Below are 12,672 nucleotides of genomic sequence, written 5' to 3'. Positions count from 1 at the left end.
CTCTACACATTTTTGTTTGAATTTATTTGAATTGATACATAAAACTACCGTAAATCAATGCATTTTCGGGAGATTTTGGAAGAATGATAACAATGTTTACATTGTATCACATAAAGGATTAAATCGAGAAAAAAAAGTTACAAAAGAGCTGTCTGAAATTAAATTAACTAACGAATTGTGTAATTTTGCCGGTATTTCTTATAAACAATTGTAATTTGTACTAAATGCTATAGAAAAACATCATTGATTCAGCGAAAATTACTACTCAATCCTTTAGTTTCGATTTTTTCAAAATCTAAAAATTGGGTTAGTGAAAAGGTGTTATTTGTTGAATGCTCCTTAGTAAAAAGGAGTAAGTCTATTATAGCAAACTTTTATATATATACACACTGTTCCTCGATTAAAATTAAAACAAGACAGTGTATTATTACAATAAGAATTTCTTAATTTTTATTTTGTTCACTCGTGTGAAAAGCCTTTGTCGAATATAGATTTCTTCAACTTTGAACCCATACTTGAATCTTCAAAAAGAGAGATATTAAGTATTTTCTTTCAAAAATCTAACTGTAATTAGGGGTGGGAATAAGCTAGGTTGGGTTAGGCTTTGTGGCCTGTCAATGATTTTGAGGCCTAACTCTGACATGTGGCCTATCAAAAACTTACTTTTTAGGTTGAAAATTGTTTTTCTGACATAGAATACTTCCTATTGACACAAGTAAATGACCAAATTACCCCCAGCGGTAGTTAACTACCGTTGGGTAAACCGCCGGCAGTTAACAGCCGCTGGAACTCAACGGTTGTTAACAACCGCTGAAGCTGAAGGTAGCGGTTGTTAACTGCCGCTACGTGCTTATCATTTTCCAGAAGTTCATTTCCATCTTCCAGTGTCTTTCCTAACCAATTTTAACTTTCATTTTCATTTTCATCTAAATTTTTTATCAAATAAACAATTGAAAATTCTTCTAAAATTTTCATCTAATAATACCTGAACATATTCATCCAATATTTAACAGAAACATGGTAAAATTAAAACGCAAGAAATAATATAAAACGAACGTACGTATATGTCATAGAAATAGGAAAATGTATGGACATGTCATAATAATACATCATGATCATCATAGTCAAAAAATACATAAAAAAATCCTAATAATAATCAGCCCTGCCTACCCTGCCTCTGCTGCCCCCTGCGCCGCCTGGAAATCTGATAAGTAAGGGCAAGGTCAGTAGCACTAGCTATCCGCATGACCTCCTGGACAATCTCCTCTTTGGTCATCTCGCCATGCCTGGCCACAATATCTCGGGCTATGTGCGCCACATCCCGGACGATCGGCAGTGTGTCAGGCATCTCCCTGGCATGCTCCTCCTCTATGAACTGCTCCACGTTCGCCGGCCTGGGAGGAGATCCTTCATCAGGTGGGAGAATGCGAGGGTGAGAGACTTTGGCATACCAAGCCATGTAGCCAGGAGCATGCTGCCATGGTCTCTCACACCCATCTCCCCAATCATTGTAGAACCACGCCCGAGCGTCCATCAACACAGTGGTCAGCAACTACGTAGTAGGCACCGGAGGGACAGCTGAAGGATGTCTGGGAATGTTCTGGACAAAGGAGAACTGCCTCTTCACCCGCTCAGGTAAATGACGGTACACTCTCTCCTTCACACACATGAGCCATCCCGTGTAAGTGCACAGGATCTGAAATGGGTGCACGTCTCTGTGATCACCATAAGTAGAAAACCTGACGTCATCCACCTCCATGCGATCCAGACGTGAGCAATAATGGTGCACACTCTTATGCCCTTTGCTAGTAAGCCATCTCCCAACACATGGTCTCCGCGGCTCCCACTTCGGGTTAGGCCTCCTTGGGTAAGGACCTGGCAAATGCTCCAAAATCCATTCCTGCAACAAAATAAATAATACACACAAAAATAATTATTCGAGTTAAATATTCAATAAATCAATTTCATATTTTCTTCTCGTTTATTTTATACCCAGAGATTTTCCTTCAAATAAGACTAAAGACAAAGGTTTTCAAGTCCAAGAATGAGTTTCGAACTTACATCGTAACAATTTTTCGGCATTATACTCTTCTCTAATGTATTTTATTTTATTTTTTATGTAGAGATTATCTTTTAAAAGATTGAAGTTTTATTCTCAAAATTGTTTGAAATCAAAGAGAATCATGAAATCAGGAATTGTGCATTAACTTTCGATCTAGAATCACCTACATCTTCATATGTTGGTTCAACACTCCCGATCTAATAAACTTTTGGTAGAAATATAGCAATGAAAAAATGGACAGAGAGAAAAAAATATGTAATTGTATTATAGTTAAAAAATATTAGATTGTTGTGCTTTGAATATTTCAACAATTACATATTTCTACATTTTGTGCTTTGAATTTCAAACAAAGAAGTTCTTGCAAAGCATGCCTTAAAAGGTTTTGTGCAATCTAGATTATCATTAATCATTTTTACATTGTAAACATTCGACTCTATTCCTTTTTATTTTCTTTGACAGGTCCCTTGGATCCACAATCTATTTCTGACAAGGACATGTATCTTAGCGCAATGAAATTGAAGTTTAGAACATATCATCTTGAATTTGATCCACATTATGTGACTTTTGATTTGTTTTTCATTTTAAAATCTTAGGTACATATAGTATAAGAATCAATAGCATTTCGAATACTGATAATTTAACGGCCCCTTATCAATGCTCCTCACTGTTGCTATTGCTATTTGCTGATACTATTTCTCATGACTTTTTTTTTTTGACAAAACTATTTCTCATTACTATTTGAAGAATTCATATAAATCCTCCAAAACTCCCCAAAACTCTCCTCCAATGCAATTTTTTAGTTCCCCTAAATACAGAGGGTTTAGTATTATGAAGAAAAGTTAACCCCAAAAGCTCTCCACTCTCATTTTCCTCTATTTCTTCCACTTGCTCATTCCTTTTTTCCCAAGCCTTCCCTTCCCTTCCCCTCCAATCTTGCAAACAAAGCCTAAAGGTGCCACGTTCAAACATCTAGTAGGTAAAAGTATGAAATATATATATTTATGTTTCACTCTATGAAAAGTATCTCTTTCAAGATGAATAAATGGATCAACAAAAACAAAGCATATTTTTTATTCTTTCTAGAGAGTAATGATTGATCATGAGCTTACAACACATATGCAATGAAGATATTGTCCGAGAAGTTATTGAAAGAATCATATGCATAATTTGAGTAGAATGGAACATGCAAATGAGTCGATTGATGGATTAGGTTTACAGTTTAGAATTGAAAGAACAATTTAAAAGTAGAAATAAGAAAAGAACAACAATGAAATGGCACACATTAACAACCATTATCAAAATTATGGAGGAAAAACAACAGAAGAAAGGTAGCATTTACAAGTTAGTGGTGCTCCTTAAAAATTCTAGAGTAGACAACAATCTTCAAGATTCTAGAGGCAACCCTTCTTCAAGTTCACCCCACTTGTCACTGTTTTTAGGAAACTTGACCTTGATTGTCTTAACAAGCTTATTAGCATCATTAACGTTTGAAACAGAAACAAGCCCATTCACAAGATTTTTCATTCTAGTAAGCGTAGGGAACCAACCATCATGAATCATGACCATAGCAATATCCAAAGCAGATTTAAACTCCGCACTCTCGCACAAAGAATCAACCAGAAAATAGAAACGATCACTCAAAATCCTAGAACATCGTTTCTTCATGTGATGAAACAAACGTGTAGCATGTTCAAGGTCCCCTTCCTCACTGAGCGCAGACATCAAAAGATAATAATCATTGGAAGACGGAATCACTGGCGCCTTGACATATCATAAAATACACACTTGGCCTCAGGAAGCATCTTCAACTTACATAAACCCTCTAGCCTAACACTATAACAGCCAAGACAGATTTATCCCATATTTAAAATTCCTAGTTCTTATCAACGAAACTAACTTTTCAATTTCCACAAATTTATGTTGTAATTTTAGAGTTTTATTTTATTTCAAAAGTTATTTGGAAATATGATTTATTTTAGTAAACTATTATTTTGGCCACATGTTCATATACTTAGTCAAAGTTGTAAATGTGGGTAGGTACTGGTGCTTGAAATTGGCCTTATTTGTAGTTTTCTCTCCCTACGATTACATTTATTTATTTGCTTTGATCATGTGTTAATTACTTCCTAATTATAAGGAACCACAAAACTTGCTCACCATACAAAAACCTTACGGTTCTTTTTCTTTTATTTTCACAGTAGAAAAAACATACTTGCTACGGAGAACTTACCTCTCCACAAAAAATTAATTTCCTCTTCCTTAGGAAATCAAGTTTAGGTTTCCTGGGTGCATCATTCATGTGCATCATTCCAGTGTTTATTAGATTCAAGCTGTTCTGTCACCTCTGATGTTATTCATATATGGGAAGAACATGTTGTATCTGGGAGGGGATAGCGCCTCATGTTATATAACGGATTACTATTTGGAAGGTTAATTATAACCTTTTATGGTTTCGTGTTTGTTCACTTCGATTTTGCCGACTTCATATCCGCAATTTTAAGAACAAATAAGTTTATCGTTCTCTCTTTTACCTATATTTTATTGATGCTTATATTTATATATGTTGATTATTATTTAGAGATAATTATTATGACCAATTTTTCCTACAATTTATTCTCGCTAATGAAACCAAGGTACTCTAGATCAAAAGTCATAGCATTGGGTTTAACACAATTGATACGCATGTCTTCCAAAATGGAGATAACAGAACTGGTTGAAACAGAAACAACAATATAACAAATAATAACCAAGTTATATGTCTCAATATTGGGTTTAATAGAGTAAATTTTCGGGAATCCATTGTAAATTCGTGTTGCATACGGAGGATTTTTCGCAACAATTGCAGCTAAGAGCAACAAGTTCAGCGATTTAACTGACGGAGTGATGTTGAGATTTTCATGCATGAAGTTGAAAGTATTGAGAGCTTCGTCGAACATGCCAGATTTACCATAGAAAGCAATAGCGCGAGAGATAAAACGCTCGTTTTGTACATCAGGCTGAGTTTCGAGAAGCTCTTGGATGAATTGATGGAGGGCATCAAATTGTTTTGCAGCCATGAGTTCGGAGAGAGTGGTTGTGAAAGCATAGCGGATGACGAAGGATTGAGAGGAGAGGGATGCGGAGCGGCATATATCAACGATAGTTTTTGGATTGGTTTTAGATTTGAACTGGAGACAGAGAGAGGATTGCAGTGCCGAGGAGTGGTTGGGAGAGAGGATTGATGAGTTGTGACTGGTTTATGGATCAAAGATAGGAGTGGTGTACACTACTAGAAAAAGCTGAAATACCGACGGAATTTAGAGACGGAATTAGATTTGTCTCTAACAGAGACGGAATTGGAGACGGAAAAAAGCATTAGGAGACGAAAATTATACTTTATTTATTTGTTACGGTTTTAGAGACGGAAATTTCCGTCTTAAAAATATTCCGTCTTTGAATCCGTCTCTAAATGACTAGTTTTTAATTGGTGATATAAAAGGAGATTTAGAGACGGAAATTAGAGACAATTTTTTTCCGTATCTGATGTTTTCCGTCTCTGTGTCCGTCTCTAAATGGTCAAGTAGTTATTTAAATAGTCAAACTTTTATCAGAGACGGAAATTGTCCGTCTCTGAATATTTCCGTCTCTGAATTCCGTCTCTAACGAATTTTTCATTTTTCCAACCAAAATATTTCATTACCCGCCCACTTTTTTTAAGGAGTCCGCCCAGCTCATAACTTTGGTGTGCTCTTTTTATTTTTTATTTAATAATAATAATAATAATAATAATATAATAATAATAATAATTTCCTTCAAACATAATAATAACAACAAAGAATAGCTCTTATTCACACTTCACGTGTTCTTTGTTCTCCCCTTTGCTTCATTGTTCTCACCTCCATTGATTCTTCCTTCCAACAGCTCACCTCCATCAATTCTTCTTATTCTCAATTCCAAACCCTGTTACCAACAACCCCAATTCATCCTTCTTCTCAATTACCAACAGCTCACTTCCATCAATTTCTCTTATTCCCAATTCCAAACCCTAATTCCAATTTCGGGTTACAAAGGCAAACCAGATACCAATTGGAGATTCTTTGTAAAAAATCTTAGGTAATTTAATGTTTATCAATTTCAACTTTTTTTCCTTCATGTTTTTTGTTGCTTAATTTCTTATGTGAAGTTTGTAAGTTAGATTTTTTGTATTCTACCAAAAAATCGTGGGTTTGAGGAAATATTGTATTTTTCTTGGTTTTTTCTGAATTATTTTCAATTGAATGCCCAAATAAAATGAAATGGTTGCAAGCTTTATGCAAAATAGCTCAACTATTTTCAAAGGGTTTCAAATCATTACTTTTTATGTTTTTGCATTACAAGTAGCCTTGGCTGTATAGTTCACAATGTCTTATTGAGTTTTATTTTGCTTTGATTGAGACCAGCGCATTGAATTTTTCTTGAATTAATAATGCAGTATATAATGATATTCAATTGGTTTCTTATAGGTTGATTACATTATTGGTTGATAAAGTAACTTCTACTAATAATGTACCGAAATAATGATTATTTTGTATGAATCTGAGGTTAATTGTGTTTTGCAGGAGGATGAAAGCCTAAGGAGGTGGAAGGAGAAGCTTTTGGGTTCCTTGGAAAGTGATTTAGATGGTTTGTTTAAGGACTTTGTCTGTCTATGATCCTTGATTGTTTGCGCTGTATAACAATAACGATTTTCGCTTGGGTTTATTTAAGTTGTTTTTTTTTCCTTTGATAGGTCAATTGGATCCTGAAGTAAAATTCCACTCCATTGGAATTCTGTCCGAGGATTTCGGTGAAATAGTAACACCTTTGCATATATGTGGAAGAAAATCAGAATGGCCGTACGCTATTCACTCTAAGGGAGGGATCTCGCTGTCAGCTTAAGCTACAATTTAGTGTCATGCACAACCTTGTCTCTGGTTTGACTTACTTGAACACAGTATGGAAAGGGGGGCTTCAAGGTACACATTTACTTTTGTTTTTTCTTTCCCTGCTACTAGTTAAACTTGTATATATTGGTTTTTTGTGATTGACATGTTATAAAAACATTATTATCCTCAAAGTTGAGGGTCAGGTTCAAAAGACTATCACAATAAAACTTACATTGTATATAATGATTGACACTCATTTGGCTGATCAATGCCTATTCATATTGCTACAAGTAATGTATGCTAGCATGATTAATATATGTTTTTATAAGGAACTTTACTTAATATATGTTGGATTCTGTTTTATTTTCTTTTCTGCAATTAACTTGCTTTAGTCACACCTAGTGTACACCCATCTAATATATAATTCTAATTGATCATTGGTATCTTGGATTGCTGTAATTATCATTAAATCGATTCTCACTGTTGGACTATCGTAGTTAGCACAATTGTCTAATCTAACAAAAATGGTTTTTCTATTCTTTGGTAGTAATTAGTTATTGTACATCATAGATGAATTGAAACTATACTTCTTTTGTTTTATAAAAATTCTTTTACCTTTTGTATAATTTAGTTTAATATAAACAAATAGTGATGAATGTAATTGAGTTGGGCATAACATTATCCACTGATTGCCTTTGATTAGAGAGCCTAAATTGGTCTTCTTTTTTGGGTTTTATTATTTGCTAATTCTTTGCTTCTTTTTGTATTATAGGTTCTGCATATTCAAACCATTAGACTTTTCAAAGATTATTGTTCAACATTTTCTTTAAAGTTGTTTGAACGCAAGTATACTGTATGTACAAAATCTCAGAATGATTGCATTCAATTGTCATTTTTTTCAAATTATTATTGGTGTCAACGTGTTTTCTCAAATTATTATCGGCGTCGACGTGTTAGTGTTGTATCGTGTCTGTGTTGTACAGGATAATGGTGTTATGGGATCAAGGCTTCTCCCTATTTCATGTGTATTATGTCATTTTAGTTTCTTAGATACTCTTTTCAAAAAAAAAAATGTAATGTTTTTCCTATGTGAATTTCAGTTTATTCATAATTCCTTTACTTTGTGGTAATTTTACAACTTCATATGTTTTCATAGATTCTGTAAAAATTAACGAAGGTCTGTAAAAATTGTATTAGATATTTCTGTTTGGTTATGTTCATAGATTCTAAATACATGCTGTTTTCTTCTATTTTAGAGATTTGATTTCCAATTACACAAAATCTATAGAGGATCTTGTCAGATCTGAGCCATAAGAGCCTGTTATTCTTTTCAGACAGGTAATGAACCTTAAATGAGATTTTATTTGTTATTAGATTGCAGCTTCCATGTTTTACTGGATGTGGATTACCTGATTTTCACCTTAAAATTAAGATGAAACCAAATGCTAATAATTTTAGACAGAACTATTGTGTTATGAAAGCTGGAAATTATCTGCTAAGTATTATGTTCCTATTTACTACCTTTTTTTTTCTTTCAGTTTTATGTTTTTGATTTTTGTTATTAATTAGCACTAAATATTTTGTTCAATTCTTATTGAAGTTTTGAATGTGAATGCTTTTCTATTTTATTTTCTTGTATCCCCTTGCTATTATCAATATGAGAAATAAAAACACAAATCTATTAACTATTATAATTAACATGCTACCAATTTTTCAATATAGAATGGAGATTCCTGAACATCGCAAGTGGATGGATAATAGGATGCGTCCTGATAATAGTAGAGTTACAGATAAGTTTTTGGTCGGGGTTTGTGAGTTTGTTGAGTTTGCTTGTGCACAAGATGATTTCAAAAAAGTGGGAAAGTTGAGATGCCCATGTAAAATATGCAAGTGTAGAAAGCCTCAGTTAGTTGACGATGTCATGAAACATCTTTGTATGAAGGGATTTAAGGAGGATTACTATTACTGGAGTAGCCACGGTGAACAAAGGCCTTCGGTTATGCCAGTGGTTTCAAACAACTCGTATTAGTTGCTTTGGTTTAATGATTTTAAGGTATTTTTTTGATATATGTTGTTTAAAATTTCCTATCATGTAGAATAGGAAATATACTAACAAATGTAGTTACATAAATAGGTTTAAACAATTGTTTCTTTGCCAATGAATATTGTGAAATTATGATATCTTATAGTTGGAGTCATGCATTTTTGTGTTAGTACTTGGTATAATAATATGATAGTACATTGTTCAAAAAAAAGAATCTGATAGTATTTGGTAGCATAGGGGATATACAAGCAGAGGAAAGTTATATAAATAGGAAAATATAGTTATTTATATGTGCAACATGGTCCTATTGGAATTGCTGCTCTTTTAACCTATTTGATTTATATGATATGAAATATGAAGCTTCATTGTTACTTAGGTTGAAAGTTGATTTACCTTTTCAAATACATAGCTTCATGACATTTTTTTGTTTGTAGGCTAAATTCAAGTGGCTTGCAAATGATGAAGCTAACATTAAAAGGAGCTTTAATAGTAGGGGGTCTTTGGCATTAAAAAATGCCCTGTTCAAGGTGCGTAGTGGTCATGATAAAGGTGAATGGATTGGTTACAACTTGAAACAGTTGGAGGTTAAATGGGAAGAAGAGAAATGGCAAAAAAATTCTATGACTAATAAACAAAATAGGCAGTCTAAAGTTGGACACAATGTGCATAGTGGAGGATCCATATCTGCTAGAGTGCATAGAAAAAGAATGGTTAGTGATTCTTTTTGTTTAAATTACAATGTAAATATGTTCATACTAATTTGTTGTTTGTTGGTTATGTTTTAGAGAGTGGAATTGGATAGGGAACCAACATGGTTTGAGATTTACGACAAACTTCATAGACCAAAAGGGAAACCAGATGGGTGGTTTAATGAAACACAAGCTAAGATAGCTGTATGTATACACTTGTTTTTTATTTTATTTTATCTTTCATAAATCTAAATTATATTACTAATAGTAACTCTTTTTTACAGGAAATGTACCAAACTCAAACGTTTGAGAAACACTCTCAAAGTGGTGAGATTAGTAGTCAACAACCTACTGAAGAAATTGACAATGATATTTATATGGAAATTGTTGGAGGCATTAACAAGAAGGGGTGCATATTTGGATTAGGATCTCAAGCTGTTGTTGTCAAAGAGTCTTTGAGACCATCATCTTCAATTTCTACCGATGTAGATTCTTCGGAAAAAGTTGCTGCTATGGAGGCTAAGATTGAAGCACTAACTGCTGAACTTGAAAAGAAAAATCTTGAACAAGAAACGCTAAAACTGAAGATGGAGCGCTTGGAGCAAATGATTGGGAATATTTTGCCTAATATGAACACTTCAATTCAGCCGGAAGGAGAAGGTGATAATGGTAACAACGAGATAGATGAGCTTTAGCTTGGTCACTTTTATTTTGGTATCTTTTGTTAGATCAAACATATCATGGTCTTTTATATTTTAGACAACTTTATGTTGGTAACTACTAAGTGGATTGATGGTAAACTTATCTTGGTAACTACTAGGTGGATTGATGATAATCTTTAGTTTGGTTACCTTTAATATTTTGATATTATGTGGTGATGTTTTGTTTTTATGACTGTACTTTGTCCCTTCTCCTAACTTGATGGGTATCAAAATATTATTGACATTCTTGAGAGTTAGAGTTAAATGTAGTAATATTTTAAACATTGTTTTAGCACTAAACATGGAGAATATTGAGGCAAATATATTATAAAAAAAATACATTTTAGAGACGGAATTTCAATTTGTCTCTGTTGAGACGGAATATTAACTAATAGAGACGGAAATTTTAACCTTTGTGACAAAATTTTAGAGACGGTTTTTTTATATTGGAGACGGTATTTTCCGTCTCTGTAGAGATGGAATCTGCTTAACTTTCAGAAAAGTGTGGGTGACGGATTCTAGTTGTTAGAGACGGATTTATTCCGTCTCTGATCAGCCACGGAAAATGAAAATCCGTCTCTACAGTGTTTAGAGACGACGAAAACAACGACAGACCTTGTTCCGTCTCTGATTCCGTCTCTAACATGTATAGAGACAGATTTTTTTCATTTTAGAGACGAATTTTGCCCGTCTCTATTCCCAATTTTTTTAGTAGTGGTAGTTGACAAGATGGTGAGGGGAACTCAGTATTGGGAAGGAGTTAAGAGAGAGGACCGTTGAGTAGTGGTGGAATGAGCTGCGAAGAAGACGAGAAGCCATTGATGAAGTCACTCGAACTTTGTTGGTGACGGATTAGGGTTTTTGAGTAGAAAACAAAATCAACGATGGAAACAAAATCATATTGACTATAACATATAAAAATAAAGTATATTAAATGAAATAATTGATTTCATAAAATAACAAATGATTTGGTATCCTTAAAAAAAAAAAAACAAATGATTTGGTATCTCATTACACAACAACCCCTTAAAGGAAGGGCGAAACAAGGAGGACAACGGGTAGGCGAAATGGAGGTTTGGGCGCTCGAGGGGTTCGGTGTTGCTCATATTTTACAAGAGATGCTGACTTATAAATCCATCATATTAATGAATCGTTTCTGGATTATAGCTAGAACCTACTTTTTTTGGATCCATCTCACATTAATAACTCGGCCCCTACCACCTATAGGTAGCTTTAGACAAGTTTCCTTTGAGGTCGATACCTGAATCCCAAGTATAGCTCGTAATAATCTATCTTCCGGAGCATATGAGGATTCTTTCACCAATGGTATAAATACGACTTCCGTTTCTCTAAATTTGTTTCAATCAAAATGATACCGTAGCCTATTCTTCAAACTTGTGACGACTAAAAAGAACAACAAAAATAACAAATGAAATAAACACTTATAATCAAGTTAAAGATATAATCAATTTCTTGTATAGACTATATATATATATTTAAAGGATCTATAGACAGATTCTATCTGAATTATAAGATTTGGAGAAATTGGTATGAGTAAAGATAGTTCAAACCAACAAGGTTCCATTGTGAAGGATAGATAGAATTCAACAGTCTTCAAATCCTTTGAATGAGAAGAAGAAATCTCAGAAACTCACATATACTAAGCTTCCTCTTCCTGCAAATCTACACCACAAGGGCGTAGGCGTCAAACTCGCAACTAGAGGGTCAAAATATATTCAAAATAAGAAATGCATAAACACATGTATAGATCCGGAACAAAGAACACATCATTTACATTTAGGCATGTATACATCACATACAGGAATTATTCACACATTTAAATGTATACCTTCATTTAATAAAATCAATAGGCTTCAATCAACATCTTATAATAACAAGTAATAACAATAAAAAAAATCCTCTCAAGGTCGCAACATCATAAGCCAATTTCAGAATACATCAAATTAAAAACAAGGTTCTCCGTATAAATCCAACATAGAAAATAAATAAACAACTCCCATAAGATCCTAATCAGAGCCTAGACTAGACTCCAAAGCAAAAGAAATTGTGGAAGCGTCAAGCTAGTCATCGGTACTCACGCCGCCTGCAGCGTCCTCAACCTGTACCTCTACACCATTTTACAGTGGCGAGGAGACCAAAAGACACTGGATGGTAAGTTTACATTCAACATTATGAAACTACAAATTCAAGTATAGTATATTAGGGTTTGAAATATCACAGATATATATTCATTCAATCAATAACATCAAGCATACAAGAGTATTCATAATCA

The 12,672-nt window shown here is 33.8% G+C and overlaps 2 protein-coding genes across 3 annotated transcripts; one reads left to right on the top strand and one right to left on the bottom strand.

Moving 5' to 3' along the window:
• Positions 1-1,552: 1,552 nt before the first annotated feature.
• Positions 1,553-2,082, bottom strand: LOC146916353 (uncharacterized). The gene is made up of 2 exons (XM_085721605.1): positions 2,062-2,082; positions 1,553-1,900 (listed from the first exon to the last, which is right to left on the bottom strand). The coding sequence occupies exons 1-2, from the start codon at positions 2,080-2,082 to the stop codon at positions 1,553-1,555; spliced, it is 369 nt and encodes a 122-aa protein (XP_085577731.1).
• A 3,241-nt stretch (positions 2,083-5,323) lies between these two features.
• On the top strand, positions 5,324-10,661 carry LOC146916352 (uncharacterized). 2 transcript variants are annotated; one of them, XM_085718461.1, is made up of 7 exons: positions 5,324-6,154; positions 6,640-6,703; positions 6,810-7,035; positions 8,668-8,998; positions 9,424-9,699; positions 9,775-9,882; positions 9,963-10,661. In XM_085718461.1, exons 5-7 carry the CDS (start codon positions 9,610-9,612, stop codon positions 10,371-10,373), a joined length of 609 nt encoding a protein of 202 aa, XP_085574587.1. In that variant the 5' UTR covers positions 5,324-6,154; positions 6,640-6,703; positions 6,810-7,035; positions 8,668-8,998; positions 9,424-9,609; the 3' UTR covers positions 10,374-10,661. The 2 variants fall into 2 exon arrangements, with proteins under 2 accessions (XP_085574587.1, XP_085574589.1); XM_085718463.1 differs by lacking the exons at positions 5,324-6,154; positions 6,640-6,703; positions 6,810-7,035 and adding an exon at positions 8,143-8,283.
• The last annotated feature ends 2,011 nt before the right edge of the window (positions 10,662-12,672 follow it).

This window comes from Medicago sativa, chromosome 6 (genome assembly GCF_051527215.1).
Source record: "Medicago sativa cultivar Bolivia chromosome 6, Bolivia_mono, whole genome shotgun sequence".
Taxonomy (NCBI): Eukaryota; Viridiplantae; Streptophyta; class Magnoliopsida; order Fabales; family Fabaceae; genus Medicago; species Medicago sativa.
This window is presented reverse-complemented; position numbering and strand designations above follow the sequence as displayed.

What these genes read in the sequence shown, in the direction of transcription:
- LOC146916353 (XM_085721605.1), bottom strand. Translation starts at nt 2,082, where the DNA reads ATGCCGAAAAATTGTTACGAT. An exon ending in TGCCGAAAAATTGTTACGAT is followed by an intron (nt 1,901 to 2,061) that starts GTAAGTTCGAAA and finishes ATTTTGTTGCAG; the next exon opens with GAATGGATTTTGGAGCATTT.
- LOC146916352 (XM_085718461.1), top strand. Translation starts at nt 9,610, where the DNA reads ATGACTAATAAACAAAATAGGCAGTCTAAAGTTGGACACAATGTGCAT. An exon ending in GAGTGCATAGAAAAAGAATG is followed by an intron (nt 9,700 to 9,774) that starts GTTAGTGATTCT and finishes GTTATGTTTTAG; the next exon opens with AGAGTGGAATTGGATAGGGA. An exon ending in AAACACAAGCTAAGATAGCT is followed by an intron (nt 9,883 to 9,962) that starts GTATGTATACAC and finishes TCTTTTTTACAG; the next exon opens with GAAATGTACCAAACTCAAAC.